Source organism: Stylophora pistillata, chromosome 5 (assembly GCF_964205215.1).
Source record: "Stylophora pistillata chromosome 5, jaStyPist1.2, whole genome shotgun sequence".
Lineage (NCBI taxonomy): Eukaryota > Metazoa > Cnidaria > Anthozoa > Scleractinia > Pocilloporidae > Stylophora > Stylophora pistillata.
Genome location: NC_142523.1, coordinates 22,025,306 through 22,041,286, shown reverse-complemented (window position 1 = coordinate 22,041,286; position 15,981 = coordinate 22,025,306). Strand labels below are relative to the sequence as shown.

The 15,981-nt window shown below is 40.0% G+C and overlaps 1 protein-coding gene across 1 annotated transcript; it reads right to left on the bottom strand.

Annotated features, from left to right (window-relative positions):
• Positions 1 to 3,097: 3,097 nt before the first annotated feature.
• Positions 3,098 to 15,891, bottom strand: LOC111343986 (uncharacterized). Its single transcript, XM_022951191.2, has 11 exons — positions 15,018 to 15,891; positions 13,640 to 13,851; positions 12,998 to 13,130; positions 12,099 to 12,309; positions 10,915 to 11,312; positions 9,589 to 9,823; positions 8,131 to 8,525; positions 7,131 to 7,374; positions 6,585 to 6,723; positions 5,534 to 5,792; positions 3,098 to 5,158 (listed from the first exon to the last, which is right to left on the bottom strand). Exons 1-11 carry the CDS (start codon positions 15,136 to 15,138, stop codon positions 4,923 to 4,925), a joined length of 2,583 nt encoding a protein of 860 aa, XP_022806926.2. The 5' UTR covers positions 15,139 to 15,891; the 3' UTR covers positions 3,098 to 4,922.
• Between the last annotated feature and the right edge of the window lie 90 nt (positions 15,892 to 15,981).

Sequence of the window (15,981 nt, the reverse complement as noted above, 5' to 3'; positions counted from 1 at the left end):
TAATTTGGTACTGAAAACACAGGAATCATAGCAACAATGAATTGGAAGCAGGTAAGCAAAATATTACAGCTGCTAATACGAAAACAATTGCAGTTTATATAGCAGAGAAATTACATGCTGTGTGACAAAGGTCAGAGCAAATAAATAAAATACAGTAGTAAGATAAAAGGAATATGTGGCTAAACTAAGCAAATTCTAACCCGAAAATCACTACAAAAATACAAATGGAAACAACTACATGCTAAGCTTAGGGCTCAAACAAACATAAAATACTTAAACATACCAAAAGCTAGTATAGCTTAGAATCCGCTTTAAGGGTACTCTCAGGAAGGTAACAAATCAACTGAACTTACCTAACAAACGATTGTAACTTATAGTAAAATACAGCAAAAGGTAAAAATAACTTAAAACCAAATATGGGCTAGGAGCGGTCAATTAAACAGGAATTACATAAGGGAAATCGGTGTTTACTCTTACAAAACAGGACAAGGGCAGGTTAATGAATAATTCCCCACTCCCGAAACTATTGGGAATCTGGGCACGAACTTGACTCGTAGGGTCGTCTGGGATCGTTTGGGTGGGCGCGCGAAACTTCAAAATGGCGGTAGCAAGGAAAGTTTTCGCAAAACACCAAAGGAAAAATGGTAAAGCATGCTAATTGTTGTGTTCCTGGATGTACGAATAATTACAGAACCAAGGATGAGCTTTCGTATTACCGAATTCCAAAGGACAAAAAAATACGAAGACAGTACAAAATTCTAATTCGTAATGCAACATTAAAAATCGACGCCGATATTACACGTATTTGTGGAGATCACTTTGAGGGTGGACATAAGCGCAGCAGGCTTCATTTACCTTCGATTTTTCCATGGTCTAAGCATGTGGAAACTAGACGTATCTTAAAGCGTGTTTCTTCCGAAAAAATTGTAAAGAAAGTCCATTCCGAAGGCCCTTTGTGAGAAAGTGATCTCTGTCAGACGGAGGATGTGCTGCTCACAAGTGATAGCTGTCGATAGCTGCTTCTTTGCATTGGAGGACTCGATCATGTACTTCCACAGAGTACCAAAATTTACATGTGGCAAATCAGTAAGATCCTCATGGAAACCATCCTTAGGGAAAATATCAGTAACATGTGGAGGGTCTACTTCATCTATTAAACCCAGTAAGACTTTCTTTCGCGCAAGATGCACACCTCCATCCGGATCTCGTAAGGTTTTTAAATGAAGGCCTCCCTTGACATAGTCGTTATATCTAAAATAAACCGTAAAGCAAGCGATGCCTTCCTATTAATTTAAGCTGGACAGTTCAAAATAACAAACCCTGACAAATGATCAATAACAAAAACATCGTCTGAGCAAACCTCTTGACAAGATCGGCTTTCTTGCCGCTTGTTTTCGCTCCTCTACACAACAGCCATCGTCTAAGCTGTGGTACAGTACACTCTTCAACGTTTTCCCGACGAAGCTTCGCTCCGGGAATGTCTTCTTCGATAATAACAACTTTTTTGGAAAAACTGGCTTTCTCTGCCGTCATTTTGAAGTTTCGCGCGTCCGCCCAAACGATCCCACAAATACCCTACGAGTCAAGTTCGTGCCCAGATTCCTCATAGTTTCTGGAGTGGGGAATACAATTAATACATTACTAATACAGTTAACATATTACTAACACAATTAACACATTACTAAAATTACTGACAAATCACTAAAATTCCAGAAAATAAAATAAACAGAACAAACATGTTTTAAGTAGAAAATAAGCCTAAGCGACCCTGTCACACTCACATATCTTCTCTGTGATTCTCGTGCTGCAGATCCAGCAAAGAATGCATGGGGAAAATTAAATTATGCAATACTGTAAAAAAATATGAAAATTATGGACTTATTTAAACTGCCATAAACTAGTCCCAGATACAGAACAAAGGCATAAAAGAGAGGAAGTTCTAGAAAAAAATATAAAATGCCTAAAAGAAGTTATGTTTGATGACATTTGTCAACTCTACTTTCCTTGTAAACCATGCCCTATAATTCTTGATAAATTCTCACAAATTGTGTGTCGCTAACTTTCCTACCTAACTTGAACAGCACAAATCTACATCATTACATCCTAATGTATGGGCCCTGTATCTGAAAGCTAGTTCTCCTAATTGATGATGATATATTTCTCTATTACTGCCCAATCCAGAGAATGTGGTATTGAATTGGAACAATCTTATTTCTCCCAAAGGCTAGTTAATAGGTTCCTTAATTCTCACTACCTCTTGTATGACAGTCTTAATAGAACACAGCAGGGGTAATTTAAATTCTAATAACTACTGAGAGTCAACGTCTATAGATCTTTGTCTTAAATTTTTTAGTTCTCTTGCCTTAAAATAATAAATACCAAAGCTGATCTTTAAATACTGTTCAAAGAAAAATTAATAGATTGATATTCCTGATTTTTTGTAGAAATAATATGCTCAGTTTCTTATAAAATACTTTTACTACTGAGAACATCTGAAGAACAAGGTATGTCGTGTTTGCATAATTTGAAGAAAATCAAGGTTGCATGGCCACCGATGTGCTGGCTAACATGTTGACAGACACATCAGCTGACACACCAATGACACACTATCGATGCCAAGCAGGAAGGAATGAAATATTGTAAACATTGGCATATCAATGGGTTTTAAAGCTCAAGTTGGAAAAAAAGATTAATCATTACAAGAAGGATTGCCTCAAAGATTTTGCTGTTATGTTTTGATCGATCGTTGGCTCTATATTTATCAAAATAAAACTGTATACCTCCTTGAATACTATGATGTAGGTTTTCTTTGATGCTAGCACTAAAACTTCGTAAGTTAAGTAGAATATAAGTGAAACAGGACCCCTGGGAAATCATAAGGGGGTTAACAAGTTTGTGGAGAGGTTTGGGAGCAGTATAGAAGGGTTGGAGAGAGTCACAGGAGGGGTGTGGAGAGATGCGAGATATAGGGATATAAGGAAGCTGGGGGAGGGTCCTGGGGTGCTCCTGCCCCCCCCCCCCTTTGTAAGCCTATTTCTAAGCTTCTAAGCAAACAACTTGAAATCCTGTGGCGAGTATTCTTTGATTGACTTAGTGTGACCTTTCAAAAATTCCTGGCTACACCCTTGTCACTCCTCTCAAATCAGTCTTGTTTCTTACCCAAATCCCTGTGTCCACAACTGAATATTTACTTAAATTTGTTGAAATCTTGGTATTCCTCACATAAAACTGAAAGTCCAAGAGACGTCAAAGAACCCATGCATTTCTCGCAAAGGCTAGGTAATGTAGCCCCTAGTGTTGTGGTTTGAACTTGATGCCAAAATTGGAATGGGGGCATCTGCAAGAATTTCCTTAGAAAATTGCAAAATTGCTAAATGAAGTTTGGCCAAAGTCCCCCATAAAGTGTTGTGAAGCCCAGAAGGGCGCTATCATCATAATTTTTTGTTTTTTAAAGTCCTAGGAAAGGGCCTCCAGCATTATAGTTGGACAAGAGAAAATAATGGGATATTATTTTCTTTGTTTTTCTCTGAAGTAGAGGTTTTAAGTTATGACATTTTTATGTAATCCTATCAACTGATTTGTGACATGAAGGTAAGCTAAGGTAATTGCTTTACAAACACAACGTAGCAGATCCTGTTCAATACCCACCATTAGTTTTAATTTAGGAGTTCATTAAGAAAATTATAAAGACTCATTTATGCAACGATCAATTTAGAGCTTCAACATGCCCCCAAGCAACCCGCGGACGTTTGACTGTCGTCCGCGCTCGGGGGAAGGGGAATTTTAACCCTATTTGGGTGGGTAGGACATTTAAACAGGAAGTGTTTAGTCTTTTTACACGTGTCTTGTGGAGGAGGTTATACGTATAGAGTCTGCTTTTGTGAGAAATGACCTGACAATTTACACATCGTAAAATGATGGTTGCAAACGAAAAACTCAACAGCTGTACCAAAAACTAACACGAGACTTTGCCAAATTCTACAACATTCGTTGATCGCACATAGAAACGTTAGATACTGAGTAGGGCATTTGAATGCAATTTTGGTCTGGAGGTGGGGGGGGGGGAGGGGGGGATTCAAACAAGCCAATCTTCAAAAGTTGCCCATAGGGGATGTTGAAACTTGGAATTGATCGACGAATAAGTGTACAGTAAGTAATAAAGACTGCTTAGGATCAGCGGCTTAAATCATGGAACAAATTAGCGTGAGCCTCTTTCGAATTTTAAAATTTAAATTCTATTATTATTGCCCACACTATCAAATTCCGTTGATTTGAGCGCTGCTTTCCCTATATTAAAATGATAAATGCCAGCTACAAATCTTTTCTTTCAGATCGCTCTTAAGGCTCCATATCATGGGCAGAATATTATAGATCTGTAATATAAGCGGCGAATGGTAAACAGGGAGGCTCTGATCTGAGTAAAAACCTCGTTTCTATAGTCTTTTAATGGTGGAAGGTCGAGAGACCCTGGGTATGAAATTGGACAAGGTAAGTTTATTCACACTGAAAGTGACCGCTATTTTGTCCTGTTGTTGAGAGTTAATCACTTCAATTAAAATTCAGGGTAATCAAAACACTCGACTTCATGCTGTTCAATTCACAATCGTTGTGCTCCTGTTTAAAGACTCGATCATAATTGAGGAGAAACGACCTTTTGCAGAATGACTATCCTTCCGTTCTACTGGTAACTGATATTGCATCATGCAAGTTTTACATGGTTTTCATTACTAATCATTTTTCCTTGAAGGACGAGGGGGAGAGAGGGAGAGGGAGAGAGAGAGGGAGAGGGAGAGAGGGAGAGAGGGAGAGAGAGGGGTAACGTGTACCTGGTGGCCCCCTCTTTGGCACACCCTTTGTTTGGACTTTAACCCGGGCCATTTGGAGTGGTCAGGTACTGATCTGAACCCCATCCGTAGATTAAATCATGTAACGTGATAAAAGTTTGGGTCGAAAATTGTTATGTAACAAGTTGATTTTTTCGCATAGTCGTACGCTAACAGACCAAAGTTGTCCTGCTTCAAAGCGTCCGAGAAGTAACATCTCCATTTCTTGGCTCTTGAGTTTTCCGTTCCGTCAAACAGAGCATACAGAGGAGATGAACATCCATCCTTCGTCATTCCCTCACAGAAGAGATTTCTTTTGGATCGGATTAGTTCGTCTGAAAAGGGAAACCAGCGTAAAGAGAATGCGCTATTTTTAATTTTGAAACCTTTTGTAAAATTGCATTCTCAATTTCGGCTTTAGAACGTGTTAAAAATATTGGATATCGACCAAGGAGATCTGATGCATCATGCATCATAAAATACTATAACTAGTAGATGAATAAGAGAATGACAGAAATGAAACAACTAAAGCCGCAATTGAAAGGAGAGTACCTTTTATTTTCCGAAGCCCTAAGCCGAGATCTTGTTGCCTAGGTTACCTTTAAACGTAACCAAGTAAACCTCAGAAAAGGTAGGAAAGTGTTTTTATCTGTATCACAATACCAATGTCCCTTGACGAAAGGCACACAATTTAAAGACAACCTACAGACCTGGAAACGTGCATTCTGCCGACGTCTCCCTGGTAACTTGACCCACCACGTGACCGGAAAGGAACGATGACCAGTCGAAAAAGTTTCCTCCCGTTGAATCGCATCCTTGATACATTGCTTGGATTGTGGCCGTATACAGCGTCCTGTTCCAAATGTTTAGATGGCTGATCTCCCCGACAAAAGCTTGCCCTTCTTTAAAGACGTCTTCATCAGTTTTGTATCTTTGTCCGAGCAATAATTCACCCTTTCCTTTGATTTCCTGATAATTTAAAGGTCTCTTTTAGTAAGTCATACAAAAACAAATTATAGGTATAGGTTGAGTCTGTACTCAAGGTAAATGGCCCATTGAGCAGGAGCTTATGAGAGGCTAGTCCAGTGCAGGGCTACCCCCCCTGCACTGGACTAGCCTCATCATACTTCCTTATCAATGGTTGGCATTCAAATATTATCCTGGGAGGAGAGAGGCAATGTGAAAGTAAAGGTTTTTTTGCCCAAGAGCACCTTGCCAGGTCTCGAACACCGTTTGCAAAATGTAACCGCCTCCCGGTTAGCTCAATTGGTTAGAGCGCTGGACTGTTGTGTGGGAGGTCGAGGGTTCAAGCCCCGGCCGGACCAACACTCACGGTCTTAAAATAACTGAGCAGAATGTGCTACCTTTCTATAATATCAAGACATGGATAGACATTCTGGTCTTCTCGGATAAGGACGAATAAACCGTAGGTCCCGTCTCTTGCATCTATTAATTAGATAATTTGATTAGGCAGGGGACTTTAAAGAACCCACATCACGAGATTACTGTGATGTGGTCTGGCCTGTTTACTGGGAATTGGGGGGAGGGGGAATCTGTAAAAAATTTGCCTTTGTTGATTGTAAACTGCCACTGGCAGTCTGTTAAAGTCCCCCGCACAGGTTGTAAAGCGCCTTGAACATAGGATAAGAGCGCTATAGAAATAAAAGTTATTATTATTATTATTAGTTATTAATGTTATTATCGTTATCATGTAATAGAAAAACGAGATATATTTACACAATTGAATATCATATATACTACCTCGCCAGGCTGGAGACCAGAACCACTTTTGACACTTTCCCCATTCACGTATAACCTCCAGTTTCCTGCGCCATTTTCCCACGTGACACAAATATGCTGCCACCCAGTCTTCCCAAAGAAGTTGTCATAGTCAACATGCCTATAATGCAGTGAAAATGGGAGAAAAAAATCATCTGATTCTCCCTTACAACATCGCCCCTGAATCACACATTAAGGTCACGAGAATAAAGGAAATGACCACCAACTAAAAAAGCTCTCGATTGTTTGACACATTCTTATTGTCGGCATCGTAGGAAATGTGAAGAGAACAGTTTGGAGAATATGGATACTGATGCTACGATGTAAGGGATTAAAATATGATTAACCCTTCTTACTCTCAACCTCGTTCCAGTATCCTCTCTCTTCCTCCCTCGAGAATTCGAAAGAGACTGGGGACAGGATGGTGTGATCCAACTCTATGGGGGGCCATAAAGTCAATTGAACTCGTAAAGGTAGTGACTTCACAGCATAGTCGCAATTACATCAGTAGAGGGGTATTTTACTCACAGAAATTTATTGTTGACGATGACAGTGAACGACTCCGAATCGCTATGTCTGGGCCGCATTCCGATAGCATTTAGCATCTCACTTGTTCTGTAGGTAAATAACGACATCGTTACTGTTTGATTGACAGACACCCATACGCACGCAGAGAACCTCACAATGGTCTCGTCTGTAGTAGCGTCATAAAGTTGGACATATGACTTGTTGGTTTGTGATGCAAAAACATACTTGAAGTCCATATTTGGACCTGGAACAGAACAGCAATCTCTTCAGTGAACATTCATATTCATTGAACATGGGGCCCGGGGTTTATAGGGGTTTCGCCCTATTGCAATAGTTCACCCTGATCACGGAGAGTTTACCCCATTTTTTTAAACACCTTTTTCAAGCATCCAATGTCTTCACTAGTTCCCATTCCTTCAGCGGCTTCGACGCTCTTTCTGCGTCGCCGCCACCACTTACAACCTTTACGAATAATTTTGTTCCGCCAGCTGAGAAAAGAAGATTGTCAGAGCAAACACACATACATTATGTATTCTTTTTAACTTATTCCAAAAAGCCTAGTGCACTACACTTTATTGCGAAACCCCATTCGAGAGGCATTGCAAAAATTGAAAATAGACTGAGTCATGGACCGAACTAGAAAATAATCAATCACGGAGACCAAACAAGTCAAGACTCGGCTAATATAACCTTCAGAGAAAAGAAATATTCCGATTATATTAGCAGTGCTACTTTAATAACAGTTCTAAAAAAATTATTTTTGTGGCATTAAAAATGACACGACCAGCCATTTATCACCAACCAGAGTGCTGCGTTCTGGGGCGAACGCAGGTGATGAAAAGAACAGTTGCGACCTTGTGGGCTCTTATTATTAGTGCCAGACTCCCAGCAAACCTCTCCCAAACTCGTCACAAATCTTCCCACGGACGGAAAGGCGCACGTCCTGCAACTCTATCAGGGACCTGGGCACTCTAACTACCATACAATCAGCAATACTCACGTGTCAGTGGATCCTGGGAAATGGGAATAACTTCAACCTGACCATAAGCCTGACTCTGTATGACGTCTTTCCAGATCACAGTGTTCCCATTCTCTGTACCAAATCCCGTTGCCATGTCAACCAGAGCCAAAGAATGCACCACGAAATTCCACAAGTTTAAGTGACTCAAGAAGCCGACAAACGATTGTGACGCGACAAAACTTCCTCCAAGCCTATCCTGATCTTGACCGAGAATAAGAATCCCACCTCCGTGGATAACATCGCCATTCCTGTATCCGGTTTCTACTCTTATCAAAGAGCCATCTATATGAACCTTGAGCTCACCTCCATTGTTCGTCCACGTGACACAAGCATGATGCCAATGTCTTTCAAGTAAAGGAGCCCTGTATATCTGTCTAAAATGAAACGAAGAGAAGAGAGAGTCGGTTAAGTACGGCAACCCCTTCCCCAATCCCTCCACAAGGCTTAAATACCCTTCTATGGGGTAAGAGTCCTAAAAAGTACAATCTCCAGATATACCACATCACCTCAACAGCAGCAACATAGCTTGCGTAGGGTCGGTTTTGTGTGCACTTTGAAGCGAAAGTGGCTGTGCTACGAGAAGTTTAGGAGAGGAAATGGTGATAAAAACAACTGCAGTACGGCCGGTCTTTCTCACTCGCAGCATCGGATGCCCATCAATGCAATCCTGGTTCAAAACTTTTCCAGGAACGAACTAAGGCATTGACTTTTAATTTTCGACTCATTCCTTCCTCGGACCACTCGACACCAGCAGGCCTCAATCCTAGATCTTTTCATTAAGACTGATATTTTCTAAAGAAACTGTTTGGGGCTGCGTCGGTGGGGTTAACGAAATAATTTGAATATATCAACAAAATTGAAATGGTAAATTGGCCACCGTTACGATTATAAAAGCTGACGTTTCGAGCGTTAGCCCTTCGTCGGAGCGAATAGGGGAATTGTGGGTTGTGTGTGCTTTTAAAGGCAGAAAAAGGAGCTACGTGATTGGTGAGAACATGGCAACCAGGAAAACACGAATAAATTAGTGGAATGAAAAGCGTTCGTTGATACCTGTGGGATTTAGACTGCCGGTTTGAAAGATGAGCTTTTGTTCATCTTTCAAACCGGCAGTCTAAATCTCACAGGTATCAACGAACGCTTTTCATGCCACTAATTTATTCGTGTTTTTCTCGTTGCCATGTTCCCACCAATCACGTAGCTCCTTTTTCTGCCTTTAAAAGCACACACAACCCACAATTCCCCTATTCGCTCCGACGAAGGGCTAACGCTCGAAACGTCAGCTTTTATAATCGTAACGGTGGCCAATTTACCATTTCAACTTTGTTGATATATTCTAATCTTCTCATTAAGAGTCAAGTCCAACAACAATAACTTTCTTTAAACGATCGAAAGTAAATCAAGTGACTGAAAATTAAATGAGTTAAGAGATATACTTACAACTTAACGTTGTTGATAAACATTCTGATCGTCAAGTCTTTCCTTAGCAAGAGAAAAAGAGCGTTTGGGGATTCATTGTTAGCGTAACTAAAATAAGTGGACTCTGACTGCATGAAGACGATTTTTGTCCACTGACAGAGAGTAAAGGCTTGGAGTGAGGGTAGTGATCCAGAATATTTTATCCGATCAACAGCTGTCACGGCTGGAAATCTCAGAGAGACTTTGGAAGATAGATCTAAAGGAAAAACGAAAGTGAATAAAATACAGAAAGATATAAGAATATGAAGAACATTCATTCCCTTCTTCTAAACATAGTTTCTTCGCGAAACTTAACGAAAGGTAAGTGTGCTGCTTAGTCAAACCACTCACACAGCTTGTTATTGAGATGTAACGCAACGTAGCTCTCTACCCCGTGTTGTTGCGTGACATTTCCAACACAGCGGTAGAGGAGATTATAACCTCTGTGGGGTTGTGTTCGTGTGTTTGCCCACCAAATCCAGGTCCAAACTCATGATATGTAACCATTGCTTTCAATATGGGTGTGGTTTTGACATACATACGAAGCGCATAAAAGCCCTAAGTGGTGAAGTCTGAAAACGGGAGTTAGATTCATGAAAGACTAGGAGAATTCGCTCCTTTTCAGCGAAGTTCGTCGCGCGAGACAAAAAATTCAGCGAAAAAGAATCGATATCAGTGCACCGTGCAGAACTCAGAAACCTCACTTCTAGAGTATCGCACGGCGTACTATCATCAATTTTTTTCGCTGATTTTTCTTGACTTGCGCTAAGGATTTCGTCGAAAAGAGGAACTGCTTCTAGTCTAGATCCAGTCTCTTCTCAACCCAATAGCACCAGGATTTCTTGTCTTACAAATTCTACTAGTAATATTCCCTAGAGATTTCGAACTCATAGCAACAAAAATACCGTGGACTATTAATTCTTTCAGTGATGGCCTTTGAACGCGCCCGCGCCATAGCCACACGGCCCTTTTGTATTCCGTAGCAACTACAACCTTACAAGCTAAGTTCCGTTAAAATGACCGAGCTTTCAGCAACGCAAACCTTCTTCATTTTGGTTTACCCATCCATGAAATGTTTAGCGGAGGATTTTGGTATGTGGGGAGAACGGAGGGGGGAGGGGGTAGTCGATATTAACATAGATTAAGGGAGTTCTATAGAAAATTGACTGCCAATGAGCGGGGACATTAGAAAACCACTTAGCCTCAAGGGATATCAATTGAATCGCCTTGTCAGACAGCCAAAATCCTCTGATCCCCACCCCCCCTCAGGTGATTTTTATTTTTACCACTAGGTTACTAATGACTTACCAGCTCCTTTGCAAAGTGACCCTTCTGTCAAAGTAACATTGCCCTCCAGAACATTTCTGAAAAGCGGCCAGCTGACGACATTACCTACGCGACTCGAACAACTTGTAGCCAAGTTGAACACTTCATTCTCCTCCATGGCATAGTCCCACATGTTTATTCCATGAATGCTGCCAGTAAACGACTTGCTTTCTTGAAATTCTCCTTTACTATTCACACTTTGACCCAACACTAATGGTTTACCGCTGAATTCAAACTCAGTGTTTCCTCTGCAGTCGGTAAATGTACGTTGTTTGTTAGTTTTTCCGTCGATGTACGCCGCACAGGTGCGCTTTGACTGCTGCCAGGTGATGCAGATGCTGTGCCAGTCCCCATTGTTTAACGGAGCGTTGTAAAAATCCCTGTAAAAATTTCGAAGATCTCAATATGCAAATAAAAGACTTCTCCGCACGAGCTTCCAAACAAATACTAAAAAAAGTTACGAACACGCTGAATTGGCGGACGCGTCGAGCGTTCGCCATGAGCAGAAGTAAAGACCAAGGTGATACAGTATCGTAATTACGTTTATTATATGGCTGTGTCTCACAAGGACTGGGAACTACCGAATTTATGAATTTGATTGACTGAAATCAATATTGAAAGCGATCTAGATTTTCTCATCTAGACCGGCATCTAGACCGGTCTAGAAAAAAAGAGTACAAAGAATATAAAAAAACTGGCATAGAAGACACAGCCATATAATAAACATCTTATTAACCGAGCTAGGTCGGTCTGTATGGGAGAATCTTGACCTCGGTCGCTGGTTAAGACCTCACTGCGTTCGGTTTGTACTGGCGACCTCGGTCAAGATTCTCCCATACAGACCTCTCGCTCGCTTAATAAGAACTGAATAAAATGAAAATTACTTTTGATTGGCTATTCTTTGCTGATTGATTGAATGATTAATTGACACCAGATACTTAACCAATCACGACACGAATAAACTCAAACCTAAAAAACAATATTAATACAGCGAGTTGATTGATTGTCCCAGATGTGGCACGAGTTTTATGGACCAATCAAAGAGAGTTGTGCGGCAAAACAAATGTAGTCGTGGATTAATTCTGACGCTTTAGTGAAAACTGCTCTACACTAGGGAAAGTAAGCTTTATATACAGTAATTATTTTTTAGAAGTTAATATTCTCACCTTTTGGCACCTTTTAAGGAGAAATTACACCGCGTATATTCATCACAAACTAGATCGACGTTACCGCCTACGAGCCCGAATGATCCTGTCTGTGTTGTTTGAAACCAGATGCAGAACGTCAAGGCGTTAATGGGCTCATTCAAAATGGCCATGCTGACATTGTTGGACAAGCTTTTCGCCTGGAATTTCAAATCGTAGTCTTTGGACTTTTCTGTGAACACACAATTTTTAAGGCGAAGTCATAAATGAGAAATATAACACAAAAGCAATTTGGATTACAAAAGATTTCAATGTCATCTATTAGTCCCTATTTTGAACGAGGGAGAAATTCCAAATCAGGCATTAATCTTCTCGCTCGATTTTTCACTTCTGCTGGACAGGCGCAGTCGAAATGTAGTATGTAACTTTTAACCCTTTACTCCTCAGATGTAGTTGGTAATTCTCCTTACTGTCTGCCATATATAATTCTTATGCTGTTGTTTACCAAAAAAACATTTTATTCTATTTCACTTGATTACAAGACCAAACCTTAAGCGAAACAAACTCTCTGAGGAATGAAAAAAGCTTAATACGAAAAGAATACTAAACTATAACTAATATATACGAAAATGGTCGATCGCAAATAGCACAAAAGGATCACGTCGTGTAAAAACTTCTAATGAACGCCATGATCCCACTGATTAACGCGATTTTCTCCTGTTCACGCACTAATTAGGGCAATTGTCTCCTGCTCAGCTGTTAGTTCGGAGAACTTGGTATTGGATCAACTAATAATTCCCCAATTGATATATTTCTTTATTCTCAGTCACTTGTGCACTTGATAATCCCAGAATTCTTAGCGTATTACACTAGTGCCCAGTCTCTAAAATCCTCGTGCAAAGAAGGTGTTCGATACCCACCTGTCCAGTTTTGGCACATGTCACCTGTATGAAGGACATCGCAGTCACAAACAAAACTGAACGGAATGTCTAATCTACATAAGGAAACGCATCTACCGCCATTATGACATGGTGAAGATGAACACCCGGCGCTCTGTGGAAATGATAAACGACGATGTCAATTGACAAGGAATAACCAACCTCGTTCTCAGGTATTTTTTGTCGATTTTTTTTAAGATGGCGTCTTACCACCATCTTGAAAGAATTCAGTGCCCCTATGAAAGTTATCATTTGGAAGTGATCATTTTAAAGCTGCTTCGTCCGGGGACCTTGCTTTCAAAACAGAGGCCGTTGTGGACTGGGTCCATTTTTGTCCTCAGAGCTAATCGATTTAAAATTTCGTAGTTCGATTGGGCCTTGACACAAGAAATCGAAGAATAACCCATGCAAAGGCTCTGATGTCAGGAAGAGTCGTTGATTTTTAAAGACAAGTTTGAACCGCGTGATGGGATATATCCGTCACGAAAATCTTGTACCTCAATGAATAGCGTTTACCTCTCTAGCGAAATTCTTTAAGGCCATTTCCTTGATTACAGACACCGTTTACTGGTCAATAACTAAGATCCATAACCTTTAAACGTTCATAGCATGGCTGTTACTTACCCTTCCAGCATCATAGTAAATCATATCCCCATGCAACGTATAATTTTCAGGTTTCGTATAGACACTTTCGCGGCTCAGCTCACAAAGGTGAGGAGGGCCTGGAACCCGGAAGTTGTAAGATCGACAACGAGAATCCTTAAAGCACGCGAACGAACATTCAAAAATGTCTTGAACCTGAAGCGAGGCAATGATATGACCTTCCAAAGCAAATCCTGTGAAAAAGATAAGATAAAATACCTAAGTAAGAAACACACAAATCACAAATAGTATTATATATATTAGGTTGTTAGAAACGCTAAACTTGTCAAACTAGGTATATATAAACTGGCAAACGTTATGTTACCTTGTTCAAAAAAGTTACATCTTGGAGCGTCGAAAAGTGGACTTAACTTACAAGATGGGATCATGCTTACCGAATTTCGTCTCTACTTTTGTCTCGACAGCAAAACTAACCAGACCACGCCGAGAGTCTAACGTGCATCTTGAGGAAAACTGAAAAAGATTCCTGTGGGATCCCTTGGAAGATTTCGGCGCCTTTCCACGAGGGACACCCAGTCAAGCCCGAGTGCGATTCCGACTAGATTTCGGTCGGGCTTACTCGGTCGGGCTTATTCGGTGAAAACAGCCGAGAATTAATTACTATGTTTAAGATTATCTTGTTACAAACAAGCCTTGAATTATCCTTCATTGTCAAAGCAATTGTGATTTAGCACATTTAACTTTGTCGGCCACTACCATGAAAATTTCCTTTAATATTGGACTCCGCTAGCACGAATAATGACTTCGTTCCCGTCGGTTCAATTAATTTTCACGCGCGAAGAACTACTCGGCAAGGGTTATCAGAAATGCTGATTTAAAAGTTTTGCCTTTAATATTAATATTTCATGGCCTTTCACTTCAAACCACCGCAGCTTTACCAAGGATGAAAAAGCTTGAACTGTGACAAAAGAAGCTAGAAACCTCTAGAATTACTTCATCCCATTGGCATTATCTCGTGTAATTGTTCAATTTTCTTCAGTCTGAATTATTTTCATGTCTGATTAAATACAGCTTTACCAATAAAAGGGCTTTTTAAAAACTGTAAGAAAATAAATTACTTTGAATTCCATAACTGTCACTTTTATGCTCTACAGACTAAATGTTCTCCCCTTGGTCTAACCATGTTCTGATCAAACAAAATAATCAGCTTTACCATCTCGAGTGATTTGGAAAACCCGTTTGAAAATAAATTAGCGCATGGTAAGAATACCCACGTAATATCATTAGTTTAGTTAATCGTGTCATTCCAAACACGTTTAAACAAAAGATAATACAACACTTATGCACCTCACTAACTTTCTACAGCTTACGGTAGTGTATAGCATGATTCCATCCTTACCTTCCCAGACGTTGTTGTAATTTGCTGCTCGCCAACTGCATATTCTCCCTTTTGCTAAAAGGCAGTTTAAAACTAACACACAACGCAACAGATGCGATCGAAGATTTATGTAATAATGCATTTTTCTGCTTAAAAAGTTTGCCTCCGCAGGCAGTGTGTCTGTTTGAAGTTCGTTTTCGTTGTTTTACATATGGTTTTTGTGAGATACTCCAGTAATACCAGAAGCTTCGCCGAAATCAATTATGCAGGCGCTAAGTCGAATACCAGTCGAGTTCGAAATTATTACCATGAAAAATTAATTAAAAGTAAGATCCGATTAGCTGTGCTAGAAACACAATTTAGGTTTTTGTCTCGAACAAGTCAACAGAAAGATGTTGGGCCAGCAATTCAAGTTACAAAGTTCGGCGATGTACCCATTCATCTCTTAAAAGCTGTTAGTTTTGAAATTCAGCTCTTGAAAAATGTCAGTAATAGTTATGACTAATAAAACGGTTTTTTTTTTAAACATTGGGCGTAACATTCTGTCAAATTATTACTAGGAAAAACAAACCTCTCAAATTATATAATTTGTGAATGCTTACTTTTCCATCGAAAACTGAGACGTGAGAAAGTTTATAGAAGAGCCAATTTTACGCAACCTATTTGTGAGGCAGAACGGTAAATTTGACGTACTTGGAGTTTAGTTTGAAATAAGAGAACATGTTCATTAAATGTCGGTGGGAGGTGAGCACCATCGGGCGAGAAAAAGCGAAAGAAGCTTGTGTCCGAGCACGATGTTAGCTTTGATCAAACTGGTGGCATTATTTAATCACAGTTGTATGCCTTTTGTTGATGCCATAAACTCCGCTTTGAAACAGAAAGGTATTGGTTGCTGTACGATTCTCAATTTTGATTATTAAGAACCTAGACAACATTGCTTTGACTTTCTCATAAGAAATAACAATGACATAATTTTCTTTTCAAA

Excerpts from the sequence above, each read along its gene's own strand:
- LOC111343986 (XM_022951191.2), bottom strand. The coding sequence starts at position 15,138 with ATGCATTATTACATAAATCTTCGATCGCATCTGTTGCGTTGTGTGTTA. Across the intron at positions 8,526-9,588 it reads TTTATCAACAACGTTAAGTT|ACAGATATACAGGGCTCCTT; the intron begins GTAAGTATATCT and ends GTTTCATTTTAG. Across the intron at positions 5,793-6,584 it reads CTGGTCTCCAGCCTGGCGAG|GAAATCAAAGGAAAGGGTGA; the intron begins GTAGTATATATG and ends TTAAATTATCAG.